General features: G+C 63.0%; 2 protein-coding genes across 2 annotated transcripts; both read right to left on the bottom strand.

The window, feature by feature from the left end:
- Positions 1-4,833: 4,833 nt before the first annotated feature.
- LCN10 (lipocalin 10) lies at positions 4,834-8,704 on the bottom strand. The gene is made up of 6 exons (XM_087869681.1): positions 8,211-8,704; positions 7,396-7,535; positions 6,910-7,060; positions 6,586-6,652; positions 5,442-5,540; positions 4,834-5,032 (listed from the first exon to the last, which is right to left on the bottom strand). Exons 1-6 carry the CDS (start codon positions 8,319-8,321, stop codon positions 5,004-5,006), a joined length of 597 nt encoding a protein of 198 aa, XP_087725807.1. The 5' UTR covers positions 8,322-8,704; the 3' UTR covers positions 4,834-5,003.
- Positions 8,324-13,759, bottom strand: LCN6 (lipocalin 6). Its single transcript, XM_045803677.1, has 6 exons — positions 13,645-13,759; positions 13,270-13,409; positions 10,689-10,759; positions 10,108-10,218; positions 9,640-9,930; positions 8,324-8,421 (listed from the first exon to the last, which is right to left on the bottom strand). Exons 1-6 carry the CDS (start codon positions 13,732-13,734, stop codon positions 8,324-8,326), a joined length of 801 nt encoding a protein of 266 aa, XP_045659633.1. The 5' UTR covers positions 13,735-13,759.
- Positions 13,760-14,391: the final 632 nt, after the last annotated feature.

The raw sequence follows: 14,391 nt of genomic DNA, 5'->3' as shown, positions 1-14,391 counted from the left end.
ATACCAGAGAGAAAGACTATATGGGGAGGGGATGAAACATTGTGGGGCGTCAGGTTCCGGTGAAGGAACTAAGGGTGATTGAACAAGGAGCTGTCCCCGCAGGGCTGTGGGCTCTGGATGTGGCTCTGGGAGCCCTGCAGGAGCAGGAGTGGGGATAGGGTTGGGGCTAGGGGTAGGGACAGGAGCAGGGACAGATGCAAGAGCAGGGACAGGGGCAGGAGCAAGGGGAGGGACAGGGTCAGCCGCAGTGGCAGGTGCAGGATCCAGGGCAGGAGCTGGGTCAGGGGCAAGGACAGGAGCACAGGCAGGGGCAGGGGAAGCAGCAGGGGAAGGGCCAGGAGCAGGGGTGGGGGCAGAAGCAGTGGCGGGCACCGGGGCAGGCTCTCCGTGGGCAGGTTCTCCAGCAGGCTCCTCCTGGACGGCTTCAGGCTCTCCGTGGGCAGGTGCCAGGTCATCTGCTGGCTCCTGGTCTCCTGCTGAAGTCGCTGCAGGCACCACCCCTCCCTCTGCAGCTGCCCATGAACTTGGAGCCGGCTCTAGTTCCTCAGACGGTGGACCAGCTGTGAGAGGAGAAAAGCTCACCCTCGTGCCTGCCTCTCCCTGTGCCTCTGCAGAGACAGAGCCCAGCCCAGGGGCGCCCAGAGCAGCCGCAGGCAAGAAGGAACCCTCCCCGGGACGTCTCCCCAACTGCAGTCCACCCGCTGGGTGCTCTGAGCCCAGTCCTTGCTCCTGGCCCCACACCAACCTCTGGGGGCTCCTCCCTGTGGGGCTGGCACCGACCCATCCCCGCACACCACACGCATCCAGCCCCAGCCTTCTCACCCTTGGGCTCATAGACCACAGTCCAGTAATGGACCACCAGGGACAGTGGCCTGGGCGGGGTCAGAGGCCTTCCCTGGTGGTCCCCAACGCCTGCACCTGGAGAGCTTTCTGAACTGACTTCCTCCGAGAGGGAGATGGAGGGCGTGTCCAACAACCTCCTCTCAGTCTCATCCATGGTCTTCTGCAAAGACAGGGACCGGTAGCCGGCCCGGGGGCATCACAGCCCTGCCCAGCCGTCCCCACCGTCCTCCTGCCCAGTCCCCCTGCTGCTCCCAGATCAGACTCAGACCTGTGTGTGCACAGCCCTGCACCCGGGACAGTGATCCAAGCCTGCAGGACTCGGGATAAACCTTGGGCAGAAGGGCACAGCCCCCCACGCCCCGTCCCACCCAGCCAGCCTTGACCTTGAGCACGACCCGCCCACCGGGCATCTGACCCCTCATCAGCCTGCTCCTGCTCAGGGTGGCCCCACCTGCATGACCCCTCTTACACACACACACACACACACACACAGAGGGAGGGGACCTGGGGCTGCACAGTCGGATCAGAACGTGTGGGGCTGGGCTGGACGGCTCTGGGCCTCCTGGTGTCACCTTTCGGTCCTTCCTGCCAAATGGCCAGAGGCGTCGGGGAGCCCTGACGCCACATCCCCAGCGAGGGGAAGTGTTTGCAGGGCGTGCTTTCCTCAGCCTGCAGCCTCCGGACTTGGGGATGCAACACGCAAACATGTTCTTCGTTCGAGGATCTCCAACGAAATGAGCTGGGCAGGGGGCTGGCTCTGGAATGTGGGTGCCTGGTTACCCGGGTTCCAAATTCTGTTGGGCTCTGTTGTCAGGGAAGTGAGGTCACCACCGCCTGGGGTCCCCTTACCTGACTTCCTCCTGACACAAGAGCCCCCAGAGGGCCCCCCTCCCCCAGCTGCTCAATGCTCACCCTCCCCCCCATGGCCCGTCCATACAGTGACACCCACACAGCCCACCCACAGCCCCCACAAGGCCTGGGTGCAGCCGGTGTCCCCGCTGTGAGGGCGCAGAGCTGGGTTCAGACCGGGCTCCTGCTCGTGCCAGGGCTGTGACCCTGGACAGACCTGTGCCTCTCAGGGCCTCCCAGCTCACCATCTGCACAGTGGGGTGTTCTGGCTTCTACTTCTAGGGACGCCATCAGGGGTAGGACCTCTACATACATTTCTGTACCTGCTGTCACAGGAGGCTGGGGCACACACTTGGCAATGCAAGGGTGAGCCAGGGGCTGGACGGGGCTTGGAACACAGCTCAGAGGGGCTGGGTCTGCTCTGGGGTCCAGGCAAAGCCACCCCCTCTTGCCTGTGTCCCAGCCCCCATGGGAAGGTCGCAATGAACGGATTCTGACCTTGTCCTCTCACGACACAGACTTCCAGGGGCTCCCGTTAGGTTGAGGCTCAGGTCCCACGGCCTCGTCTGTGCCCATGTGCGGGGCGGTCTCCACAGTGGTTCCCGGGCATTCCCGAATCCTGGTCACACATCCCTGGGGAGTCCCCTCCCCTCCGGGCGGACGGCCTGTGTGACTGCACTCTCAGGAAGAGAATGGGGCAGAACGATGGGACGTCATTTCCAAGCTGATGGAGGAAAGTCTGTGACTTCTCCTGGTTCCCTCTCTCCTGTGTTCATTCTCTGTCTCTGTCTCTGTGTTTCTGTCTGTCTGTCTGTCTGTCTTTGATCCCGTGCTTTGGAGAAGCAAGACCAGATAGTACGAGCTGCCCTTGGAGACCCCAATCCAAAGAACCTACAGAGGGTCCAGGCTGACAGAAAAGTCCTGAGACCCCCATTCGGACCCGAATCCTGATAATACCATGTGAATGATCTTGGAACAGACCCTGCCCCAGTCAAGCCTGAGTGGAGGCTGTGACCCGGCCTCCCGGGTGACCTGGAGGCAGAGGCTCCCCACTGAGCTGGGCCGGGATTCTGGCGCAGAACTGAAGTAGGAGAGGTCTGTTCTTGCAAGCATGGAGCTCGGGTCCTGTCTCTGTGAGGACTCTGGAAGAGTCTGGGTGTGCACATTCAGTTCCTAAGCTGTACAGAGGGCATCTAGGGTGCGGAGACCCTGTCCCTCAGGGGGCTGGTGTCCTCCATGCTCTAATAAGGACATATCTAGGCCGAGGCTGTGGCCTCAGGACCTGTGGGGGGGCTTCTGGCAGCTGGATGAACGAGACTTGCCGCCTAGCCGCCCCCAGTGCTTCCAAGAGCTGCTCGAGGGCGGCATGGATGGAGAAGATGCAAAGCTCCGAAGGGCCTCCGGGCCATGCTCTGTGCAGACAGGCTGCCCCAGCCCCTTCCCCAGAAGCGTGGAAGCCACTTCAGAGAACGTGAGGGCGTCTCAGGGCGCAGAACCAGTGAGCGATGGACTGGAGCCACTCGCGTGGCAAGTTTCAGAGAACTCCCCTGGAGGAACGAGGTCCCCGTCCCCCATGCTGCCTCAGCCAGACCCCCGAGGTGCCGCTCTGGGCCACCCTGACCCCTGTGCTTGCTGTGGCCTCTCTGTTGCTCCCCACGGAGGCCGAGCACGTAGGGATCCACTTAGGCCTCATGCCGTGGTCTAGAGGGGCCTCTGCAGGTCACAAGACCCTGGATTTTATCCTATTGCCCCCCACTTGATGGGCCGTGAGGCTCTGGTGTGGAGGACGGGGTGAGAACACCTGGTCTGACTCGGGGGCAGAGCGTGACGCGACTGCAGGCAGAGTCCGGGGCCTGAGCTGGCCGCGTCTTCCTGCGCCTGTGCCCGTGGCCGGGAACGGGCAGGTTCTCCCCCTAAGGGAGCGGCATGCATCTCACAGCCCCTTCTGGACTTTGCGTTTGGCACCGCGACATGCTTCACTCGGCAGCGGAAGCAAAAATGCCAGTCCTGTCCTGAGCCTCCTTCCCAGCCCGCGGTGGCCTTGCCCGCGGTGGCCTCGGCATGGCGGTGAAACAAGCAGGACGTGGCCACCCTCGGTGGGAGGGGGGCCGTGGCCGCGGAGCAGGTCCAAACCCGTCACCTCCTGCCAAGACTCCAATTGCCGGAGTGAGCCGCGGAGACCCCCGCACCACCCAGCCGGGCCGCCTGCACCAGCCGACCCCACGCTGACCCCAGACGGGAAAGCTAAACAAATTCGTGTCGGTTCACAGCCCAGGGATCCTGTGGGTGGTCATTACGTGGCTGATTCCACCCTACTGTGTTCTCCTCGCGTGGCCCTAACCGTGCCAGTGAATTCCAGATACATACTGGTAACTTCACATGTCCGGCTCCCGTGTCTCTCTGTCCTCTGAACTCCAGCCCCCCCACATGGCATCTCCACTGGGGGGTCCTGGGCTCCAGACTAGCCGCCAGGCCTGCCTGGGGCTCCCTCTCCTGTGGCTGAACCCCCCCCTTGCCTCTTCTTCCGTCACCTTGCCCTTGCCCCGCTCTACCACTCTGGGGGGTTGCAAAAGTGGTTTCCTCTTTCAGGAATGCCCACCGAACTCACTTCACTACCTCTGTGCTTCACCCTCTTCCAAACGTCCCTGCCCCCAAGAAGCCCTCCTCGACCCCTGCTGCCCAGCCGGAAGGCGTCAGCCCTGCCGCTGTTTTGCACCCTCTCCACAAGGCTTCTCCGCGTCTGCGGTCGTGTGCGTGGGCGGCTGTGCCCGAGTGCGCCAGTCCTGGCCTCGGCTCTCTGAAACGGCATTTGCCTGTTCACCTGTCCCCACCGGCTGGCACACACCTGGCATGACAGAGGCACCTGTACGTGTTGGGCGACTAAGTGAGCGAGTCCTGAGAACGTGTAGGACATCAGAGACCATGGGGAACAGTGGTGGGCGCGCTGTAGGGAAGGCACGCAGCGAGGGTGACACTGGACCAGCCGTGGTCTATTTCCCAGCAGATGGGGTGGCAGCCTCTTCCCGCCATGTAATCCGGAGGGCGTGAGCAGAATGGGCCCGCTTGGGCATCGCCCTGCCCGGTCAGCACCTGCCCTCCCACCCCCATCTCTCCATGATCATAAAGGATCCCTTTTGGGCTACAGCCATGGCCCTGGACTTCACCCCGTCACTGGCTTGGGGTCATCAAACGTGTCTCAACAAGCTGCTGGAGGCAAAGACCGGCAACTTCTAACAAAGCTCCCACCGTCTAGGCGGACCGCAGCTGCAGCCCCGCGGGAGAGAGCGGGTGGACAAGTGGACGGCTGGCTCTCAGGGCAGGATGGTGTGTGCACAGGAGGCTGTGGGAGGGAGGGGGCGCTGAGGGCGCGCTGCTCTGCGGGGGCCCGTCTGCCCACCAGTGTTCTTTGGCCCTCCCTGGTCTCACGTGTGCTGGTCTTGGGCACTGCAGAGCGCCAGGACAGGCAGCCTGGGTCGTCCAGCCACAGCTGCAGGGCCCAGACCAGAAGGCGTGTCTGGCGCCCCGCCGCGCCCCCCACCCCTGCGGGCCTGTGGGAGGGGCAGGCCAGGTGCTGACAGAGGATGCAATGGGGGCACTCCCATGGCGCACTTTCGCAGCTGGCTGCAGATCTCGGGAAAGACAGCCCTGACGCCCCGCCCCCCCCCACGCCCCTCGAGTCAGCTCTACCAGACGGAGGGGGGCCAGGTGTGGTGTTGACCTGGACCAAAGGGCCCGCCGCCATCTGTTACCGTCTTTCGGGAGAACCGTCACACCGTTTGCGACCTCCAAAATCTCACATACGTCCACGAATTTTCTCATGTTCGGGAAGCTGGACGTGTTCTCTCTGCCTGCAGTTGGAAGCAGAGTCAAGGTCAACCCCAGCTCTGGCCGTCTGGGGCTGCACCCAACCCGCGGCGCCCTCTGAGCCGGCAGGACAGCGGGCCAGTGATGGGGAGGGCCCTTCTGTCCCCTCTTGCTCCGAGGCAGGTGGGTGTCCCTGGCGCGGCCCTGGAGGTGGGCACCACACAGGCCACTGGGGGAGCCCTCTCTGCTCACAGGACCCCTCTGGCCGGAGCCTGGTGCCCCTCCTGCTGCACTCCTGGCCATACCCTCCTCCACTGAGACTCCACACGTCCCCTCCCCCCTCTCCGACAGGTGTCCCGCGGGCTTCAGCGCCCAGAAGTGGGGTTGTGCCTCCCTTCCCCACCCCCTCCCTGGACAGAACCTCTAACTTGTCTGCCTTCCCTTCACCACCTCCCCCTGCTCCCCCGATCCTGCCCTCAGCCCGGGGGGTCCCCTGACTCCATGCAGAAGGTCAGTCCCACTCCTGGCCTCTCACCCTCTGGGCTCCCCCTGTTCACTGCCTTCCCCACTCACCCCAGCAACAGCCACATCAGAGACCCGCCCACGTGGTCTCCCCATCCGGCCCCACGCTCCACCTGCCCACCCAGCCCTGTCCTCCTACTTCCCACCTCCTGCCAGCCCGCACTGCCAGGGCCATGACTGGCTGCTACGGACTGCGTGTCTGTGTCCCCCCAGAGTCCGACATCGAAGCCCCAAAGGGATGGTGTGAGTGTGGGGGCCTTGGGAGGTGTGTGGGGGCTCATGTGGGATTCTAAGACGAGGAAGACACCAGAGCCCTCTCCCCAGCACTTGGTGCAGCGAGACGGCAGCCGTCTGCAAGCCAGGAAGGGGTCCTCCGCGGAGCCCCACCAGGTTGGCACGCCAAGCCGTGAGAATCTGTGTCCATCGTGGGTGCCCCGGGGTCTGTGGCCCTCTGTCGTGGAGCCCGAGCTGAGGCAGAGGCCTTCCCCTCTGAGCTTGTCGCCCCTCCGCCCCCCGCCTCCCCGGCACCCCACACGCCCCCTCCTCAGATGTTGCCACAGGACTCACTGAAGAACAGCAGGGTCTTGGAGGTCCGGCCAGCCCGGCCCAGGCGCACGTAGACCACACCGTAGCTGTAGTCGGTGGACAGCACGTGGAAGCCCTCCACCCCCTTCACTGGACCAGAAGAGAAGCGCGGGGCCGCCAGATCAGGCCTGCGTAGTCACGGGGTCTGGAAAGGGCCAGGAGTCCCACCACACACACACCCAACCCCTCTCCAGGTCTGGGCTGCGGGCACTCGCATGCTTGTGGGCCCTGGGACTGTGGCCAGCCTGACCGCCCCAGGGGCCACTGCCATCCCACCCACCCAGGCCCGGGACCGAGGGGCGGTATCTCCCAGATCTGTGGCCCTGAAGCCGGGGGGCACGCCCACCCCTGGTCTTTCTCTCCAGGCCCCGGGACGTCGTACGCACAAGTATTCCTGAACATTGCCTTTTTCCTATCTTTCCGCAGAATTAACGTGTGTGACTGGCACCCCTGTGACCTAGGGGGGCAAGGCAGGAGCCCTTTGTTGGCTGTTTTCCTGAAATTTTCCAATTTGGACCAGGGCCAGTCCCACAGCTTAAGGGAAACCCTCCGAACACCCACTGTCTGCCGAGTGGCCCCATGTCCGTGGTGGCTTCTCCCCAAATCAGGCCTTGAAATGTAGGGTCAGGAAGGGGTTCGGGGCCGCAGGGACGGTTGGATTTCCAGATGATCATGGGTCTCGCCTCCCGGCCCCCCGGCTCCCTTGCCCCTCTCGGACGGGGAGCTGCCCTGGGCTGTTTGTGGTCAGGGCTCCGCAGAGAGTGTGCCGGCCCCCTACCCGGGCCCGCTCACCGGCTGAAGGCCAGGACCACCTTCAGCTGGCCGGCTTTGAGAACCTTCACCACAGACGCCCCCAGCTTCCTCCTGTCTCTGCCCGGCAAGAAGCCTCGGCTCTCAGAGGCGACAGCCAGAATATACCAGAACCCTGAAAACTGTGCACAGCACGTTGGGGAAGCTGCCCGTGCCAGGCTCCCGGCCGGGCCGCATGGACACAGCAGATACTGACACTGGCCTGAGGCCCAGCCCAGGTCCGGCACCCACAGGCCAGCACAGCCCTGGCACAGGGGCCCCGGCTGCCCCTCCAGGTCTCGGTGGGCAGGTGCCAGGCTGCCCAGGGCCCCGAGGGCTGGGCCGTGGGTACCCTGTGCTGAAGCTTCCTTCCCGTTCAAGGCCTCCCTCCTCCTTCCAGCTCGGCCCTCGGCCCATCCCTCTGACTTCCTGCCACAAACCCATGTTCCCAGGCAGCCAGTGCCCACGGCCACCCCCGCTAGAACCTTCCAGCCGCCAGCTATCTCGTTCCAGGACACATTCTGCTCGTTCTGCCTGTGCCCACCTAGCATCTCTGGTGCCTGGAGACCGCACCTGCCTGGGGCCCTCTGCCCCTCCTACGTGGCCATCAGCTTCTCGGGGAGCGGCCAGGTGAGCAGTCCCACTGGGCCGGCAGAGGCCAGGGCCTGAAACTCCCGCCGGCCTCGGGGCACTGCCCACTGCTCCAGGATGGCCCTTCGGAGATTTTCAGGGAGTGATCTTCCAGCCGCCGCGCACACTGTATCCCCGGCCCCAGCAGCCCGGCTGTGTGGCTTGGGGACCGCAGGCACGTGGCCTACCTTGTTCCAGTTGAGGTTGTGGGACTCCCTGGGTGGCTGTTCCTGTGGCTGGGACCCCAGAGCCAGCACAAGCGCCAAGACCAGCACGCACGTCAGCCTCCCTGGTCCCATTGTCACCCTCCTTCCTCGGCTACCAGGGCACTGAGTTTAAATCTCCCCACGTACCCGACCCTGCTGTGGGCGTCCAGCCAACCCGGAGCCTTGAGCCAGACTGGGGTGGGGCAATGGGGAGGGAGAGGGGCCTTGGGGTCCAGACAGACGGCCCAGGGGTTCGGCCCGTGGGTGCTGCCTGATTTTGAAGGCCATCATGCTCCCACGTGAGACCCCGGGCCTCCCATCCTAGCCCCCCGGAGGAGAGGCAAAGAGCCGGGAGGGGTCACTGTGAGTCACTTCATAGGGATACTTGCATGTGAGAAGCAGGACCACCGTGAAGATGGGGCTCAGACGGCACCGACATGACACCGGGTCTGTCCTCTCTGTGCCGAGCAGGTGCCGACGGGCAGTGCTGGGGGACGTGTGTGTGCACGCCCACCCCCTACCCTGCGTGCACCGCGCCTCTCCGTGAGCGGCGGGCAGCCCCCAGGCCAGCTTCTGCCGATGGCCCGTGCTTCTGCCACGACGTTGGGCACGGCCCCACCAGACCACAGGGGGCCCACAGGCTCGGGCCCTCTGGAATCTCCAAGCTCCAGGCCAGGGAGAGCCACGCGCTTGTGCCCTGGGCACGGTGGCACCCAGCCAAGCACCCTGGTGGGCACCCACGGCCACTGTGGCAGCGGCACCTGTCCAGACCCCAGGCTCTGCTCTAACTGGCAGACAGCCCTCCTGCTGGCCCAGGGACCGTGGTGACCTTTGCTCGAGGGGCAGCTGCCCCCAGCCCAGCCCCCACTCTGGAGCCAGGACCCGCGTCCGCGTGCCCCCACCCGGAGCTGCTTTGTGCTGCGTGGTCCGGCTCTGGGTGAGCCCCCCACACCCATCCTCCCCCCTGCACTGACTGGAGCCCCAAGAGGGCAGCGCCCCATCCGCCACTTCTGCCGCGCCCGGCACGCAGGTGAGACGCATCTCCAGGGCTTCGCGGAACTGCTTTATTTGAAACAGCAGCCCCCCCCACACCAAGCTCCCGGGCGGCTGAGCAAGGAGCCCAGCACCTGGCCAACCTCTCAGGACTCGGCAGGCACTGTCCCCCCTGGAGGTCGAAGCATTCACTGAAAACCAAGAAGAGCACTGGGGGACCCCAGATTCACCTGAGGGGTGTCTGCCCCTGCCCCGGTCCCCGGCCCTTCGCGGCAGCAGAGCCCTGGGGTGTAGGATCCGGGGCGATGCTGGGGAAGGCAGCTTACCTGGAAAACCTTGCGTGCACAGGTGACTGGAGGGGCAAGAAGAGCTGTGAGGGTGGGGGCCTCGCCTGGCCACCGGGGCACCCAGGACGTACTGTGGCCGCCCCGCTCTGCCCACAGCCTCGCCTGAGACGGGGCCAGCCCTGCAGGCCTGGCTTTGGGCAGGGAGCGGGTGACTCTGTGAAGAGCTTCCACCCCAGTCCTGCCCGGCTCCCTGAGGCCTGGAGGGACCCCGAGACCAGCAGAAGTCAGCCAGGAGCCCTTGGGCATTGGGCGACACTCACAGTCCTGCTGCAGCGTGGCCTGCTGCTGAGACAGGAAGCCCAGGCCCTTGCTCCACCGGGCGAAGAGACGCATGGCCTCCTGGCTGGCCAGCTCCGTCCGGCCTGTGGGGCAGGAGGGGAGCCTCAGCACATGTGCCCCATGCCCCAGCCACCCCTCCTGCAGGGGGAGGAAGGACAGGGATGAGGCTCTGGGACCCTGGGGATGCAGGGCTCAACACAGACAGCGTGGCTGCCTGTGGCAGGAGTTCGTGGGGCCGGCCCGTGGTCTCTGCCACTCACTATACAGCTCCACGGTGCTGAAGGCCTCGTCCTTGAACTCCAGCTGGGTGAACACAATGGCGTAGTCCCTGAAGTTGGTACCCAGCACCCGGTAGTCCAACACGCCCAGGGCTGGGAAACACATGCCCCCCGGGGGAGCATCAGACCTCACGGGAGGCCCCCCCGGGAAGCTGAGAGCTCCTGAGCATTGTCCCCTGGTCCCCAGAGCCAGCGTACAGAGGGCCTCAGGGATGGATGGCGGGTGAGAGCCCATCCCAGCTCGTGCTGGGGTAACACTCCTCCGATCCTGTCCCCTCAGGGGCACCACCAGAGAGGGAAGCCCAGGGTCCCCCTGGGCACGCCAGGTCGAGCCCTCTGTCCTCAAGATCAGGGTCAAACCTCTGACAAAATGAGTCCTTTCACTTCCTGGTAGAAGTCTTGGGGACGAACCGGCCTGCTCCCCTTCCCACGGCACTGGTCAGACGGCAGGGCACGCCCGCCCAGGCTGCTGGCAGCAGAACCCACCAGGGACGGCCCTGGAAGCGAGCCGGTCCCCATGCCGCCCCGCACCCTGCATGAGACCGCGGAGGCTGTCACCTTACAGGGGTTCTCGAACACCCATCCAGAGTTCTGTCTCAGCAGCACTGCCACGTTCACGTCACACCTCTCCAGCCTGGAAGAGACACCGCCGTCCTTCGCTCAGGGTCTGGACTCAGGACCAGAAGAGACCAGGGTTCCACCGCCTGGACCCAGTCAGCCGCCAGCGTGCTGCCCAGGGGATCCTGGCTGCCACTGACAGCCCCCATTACCTGGAAACCTTGTTCTCCAGCGAATCCAACCTGGCCTGGGAACGAGCAGGCACGAGAGCCCTGCAAAGTGCAAACCGGCTTCCTGCCACCCCCCAAGAGGCCTCCCGTGCTGGAGCCATGTGACGGGCACAGACACAGGGTCGTCTGCAATCTTGGGTCAAGACACTCAGCATCAAAACGGGCCAACATCCCCTAAGCGGTCAGTCCATAAAGTGAACAAACACAGCAGAAATGCAGTGGTCTTCGCTCACCAGGATGAGCTCATGGCAGGAAAATTCCAGAAGCAAGAGCCATTGAATAAACTGAGGCAGCAGGGTATAAAGCTGTAACAGGTGAAACACAGGGTCTGGAAAATCGAGAGACTGAGAAAAGGAACGAATGGAAAGTCCAAAACTGGAGGGGTCCCCCCCTGTACTCACGTGCTCTCTCTAGAATAAATACATAGAATAAATACATAAATCTTGGGGAAAAAAGTCCAAAAATAAAGCAAAATGGGAGCATGGGAGTTTATCGTGTGACAAAGTCAGCCTGAGTCAGTGGGGGACAGAGGGGTAATTCAATAAATGACGTTAGAGATTGGGTAGTAATCTAGAAAAAAACCAAGTCATTCCCCCTCTCTCCCGCGTCAAACCCCGAGTGCAGCAAGGACGCCAGAAGCCCGTGGGCATCAGGGGGTTGGACCAAGTTTCCTAACTGACAGTGTCACAAAAGCCAGAAGCCCTACAAAGAGAAACCTGGGGTGTATGGCCACACAAAAATGGTTAGCAACCCTTCATGTATATATTTAAAAAACAAAACAAAACCCTCCTCAATGTTATAAGAAAAATGACAAACTGGGAAATATATTTGCAACTAGTTTCCATCACAGACCGGCACCCAATATCCCTAAATACTTAAGGGTTCTTACAAACCACGAAAAACACACCCAGAGAAAAACGTGCCAAGGATGTGAACCGGCAGGGCGCTGGGCAGGAGGCAGGGAAGGCGCACGGATGCGCCGCCACACTCCTGCCGTCGGAGACGGCGCGTGAGAGCTGCCGGGCCGCCTGTTGCCCATCAGATGACAGAGAACCGAGTGCCAGGGCATGCCAGGGGCGGGCGCCGGCTCAGGGGACACAGAGCCAGGCAGCTCCCAGGGACTTATCCCTGAGGGGGACCCCTCGGAGGGTGTTTCCCGCTGCAGAAGATGGGAGAGCACTGTGCGTCCAGCAGCAGAGCGCGGCCGAAGAGCTGGGGAAGACCTCACCGCGACAGAGAGCAGAGCACCCCAGTAGACGGGCGGTGGAATCAGCACATGGCCCAGCGACCCCCCTGCGGGCGCACACCCAAAAGAAGCAAAGGGAAAGTCTCCAAGACGCCCTTGCACACCCCTGTTCATGGCAGCGCAGTTTACAAAACCAAACGGTGGACGCAGCCGTGTGGCCCGTCCACACCACGGAACAGAATCCAGCCTTAAAAAGTTAGGAAGTCCCAACACCGGCTACGGCACGGATGAACGTGGAGGACGCGGTGCCGAGTGAGGTCAGCCCGGCACAGAGGGACCGGTCCGGAAGGATCCACTCCCCGGAGGCCTGCCCACGCGTCGCAAACACGGGCTACCTGCAGGGCGCAGACGGGCTGGCTGAGGCACGTGGGGAAGGACCCTGCGGCACACCCTTGGGGACCCTGATTTTTGAGCCGTGCAAATGTGTTTCCTGTCCAAAGGCCAACAAATTAAATTTAATTACACAAGATGTGAGAGCCCCACTTGCCTCCTCGTTAAGCCCTGATCTGAATGTGTGTCTGCACATGGGGCCTCAGCACAATCTGCCTTTCCAAATCGGGGTCTGGCCCAGGTCCCCACACAGAGCTGCACCTTGACCCCGCAGCGTGAGAGGCTGCTGACCCATCACACCGAAGAGCAGATGCCAAAAATGGGGTCCGAGCCCTGTGGCGTCCCCGTGGCTCCTGTGGCGTCCCCGTGGCTCCTGTGGCGTCCCCCGTGGCTCCTGTGGCATCGGTGGCTTTGCACAGGCCCCGAGGCCCCCCAGAGGCCCAGCTTCTGTACTTGGATGTCTGATTCCACCAGGCTCACTGGGATGCACCCAGCCACGTGGCGTTGGGCCAACACCGTGGCCCCTATGACCAAACTCACCCAACACAGTGGAACTGCCCTCCTACCCCAGACCTCCTCTGTCCTTGCTTGTCCCATGGCCAGGCATGGCCCAGGTGCACCCCGGGCCCCGCATCTCCTGCAGGCAGATTCGGGAATGGGAGGGAGGGTGCCTGGAGTCCCCAAAGTACCCGTGGCTCTTCAGCACAAGGCATGAGCCCATGTGAAGCAGTAGCTCGAGGCATGAGTCCCACCCAGACGCAGGGTGCACACCTCACTCACCTGTGCCTGGAGGATAGCATTTTCAGGTTGTTTTCCGGAGTAAGGGTCACCACGACGCCCTCGATGTTCTTCGTGGCCTTCTCCAGTGCAAAGCCCTTCTCACCTGAGGCCACGGCAAGCACGTACCAGGACCCCAGAAGCTGGTAGAGGAGGAGCAGGTGAGGGGAGCCAGTCCCTCCAGCCCTCGGAGGCAACTTCTCTTATCTGGGAGCCCAGGGCCCCTTCCTCAGGCTAGCCCGTCCCCCCATAGCCTGTGCCGGTCTGGGCTGGCACTGGGAGGGTAACCCAGAGGCTGCATAGCCCCCAAGGAGGGGCCTGGGCCCCTAGGACCAGCAGGCCTCAAGGTGTGTGCTGGCACCAACAGGAGGCCGTTACCTGCTTAGGGTCCAGCCTCCCCAGCCACACTGCCTGCGTCCTAGGCACAGAGACCAAAGCCAGAAGAGCAGGCAGCAAGACAGCCCTCATCCTCCCGGAGGTCCGCACACCAGCACACGTGCCTCGGGGCCAGGGGTGTGCAGTCCCTCCAGCCCCTGAAAACCCATTTATATGTCTCTGAATGGGTCACTGTGGGCGGCCACTAACCATCAGGACACCATTCTGGCCTCTCTTCTTGCAAGGTGGGGAAATTACCCAAGGGCGGTGGCATTATTATTCAGGGTGGCCTCTGTGTCCTGCCCAGACGTGCTAGAGAATGGAGAGTGGGCCCCTGGGGGATGTGTGCCAAGCACACACAAAGATGTCTTTGTCAACGCTGTCACGCCAACCCCTGCTTCTGTATGCTTCCTTCCACTGGAAGCTTCCAGAATCAGCATCCTAATCCTGTCACACCACCTCCTCCCTTCCCTGGGGATTCAACACTCTCCCTTGCTCAGTCTAGGAAGGCCTAGACCCTGGTCTTTAATGCTGGCTGGCAGTAGGCCAAGGCCAAGTCCGAGGGGAGGCACAAACACTTCTTCCAGAAGCTGCAGTTTGGATCTTTTGTTTCAATCATTAAAAGAAAAAAAAAAGAAAAGAAACCAAATTTTTTAAAAAGCTCCCACCCCCTCCTGGCTCACCCATTATTCTGCTCTGCTGGTCTCGGCCTCCTGCTCCCACCCACAGTCAACATCCAGCCGGAACGTC

The sequence above is a fragment of the Ursus americanus genome, chromosome 18, assembly GCF_024610735.1.
Source record: "Ursus americanus isolate L20-20 chromosome 18, mUrsAme1.1.p, whole genome shotgun sequence".
In the NCBI taxonomy this organism is placed as follows: Eukaryota; Metazoa; Chordata; class Mammalia; order Carnivora; family Ursidae; genus Ursus; species Ursus americanus.
Note: the sequence above shows the minus strand (reverse complement) of the source record. Positions and strands in the feature narration are given on the sequence as shown.

Excerpts from the sequence above, each read along its gene's own strand:
- LCN10 (XM_087869681.1), bottom strand. The coding sequence starts at position 8,321 with ATGGGACCAGGGAGGCTGACGTGCGTGCTGGTCTTGGCGCTTGTGCTG. Across the intron at positions 7,536-8,210 it reads ACAACCTCAACTGGAACAAG|TTTTCAGGGTTCTGGTATAT; the intron begins GTAGGCCACGTG and ends TGCTGTGCACAG. Across the intron at positions 5,033-5,441 it reads GACGGTTCTCCCGAAAGACG|CCTCCTGTGCACACACCATC; the intron begins GTAACAGATGGC and ends TCCCTCCCACAG.
- LCN6 (XM_045803677.1), bottom strand. The coding sequence starts at position 13,734 with ATGAGGGCTGTCTTGCTGCCTGCTCTTCTGGCTTTGGTCTCTGTGCCT. Across the intron at positions 13,410-13,644 it reads GGAGGCTGGACCCTAAGCAG|CTTCTGGGGTCCTGGTACGT; the intron begins GTAACGGCCTCC and ends CTCCTCTACCAG. Across the intron at positions 8,422-9,639 it reads GGCAGAGCGGGGCGGCCACA|TCTGGCTCAAGGCTCCGGGT; the intron begins GTACGTCCTGGG and ends GCCCCACCCCAG.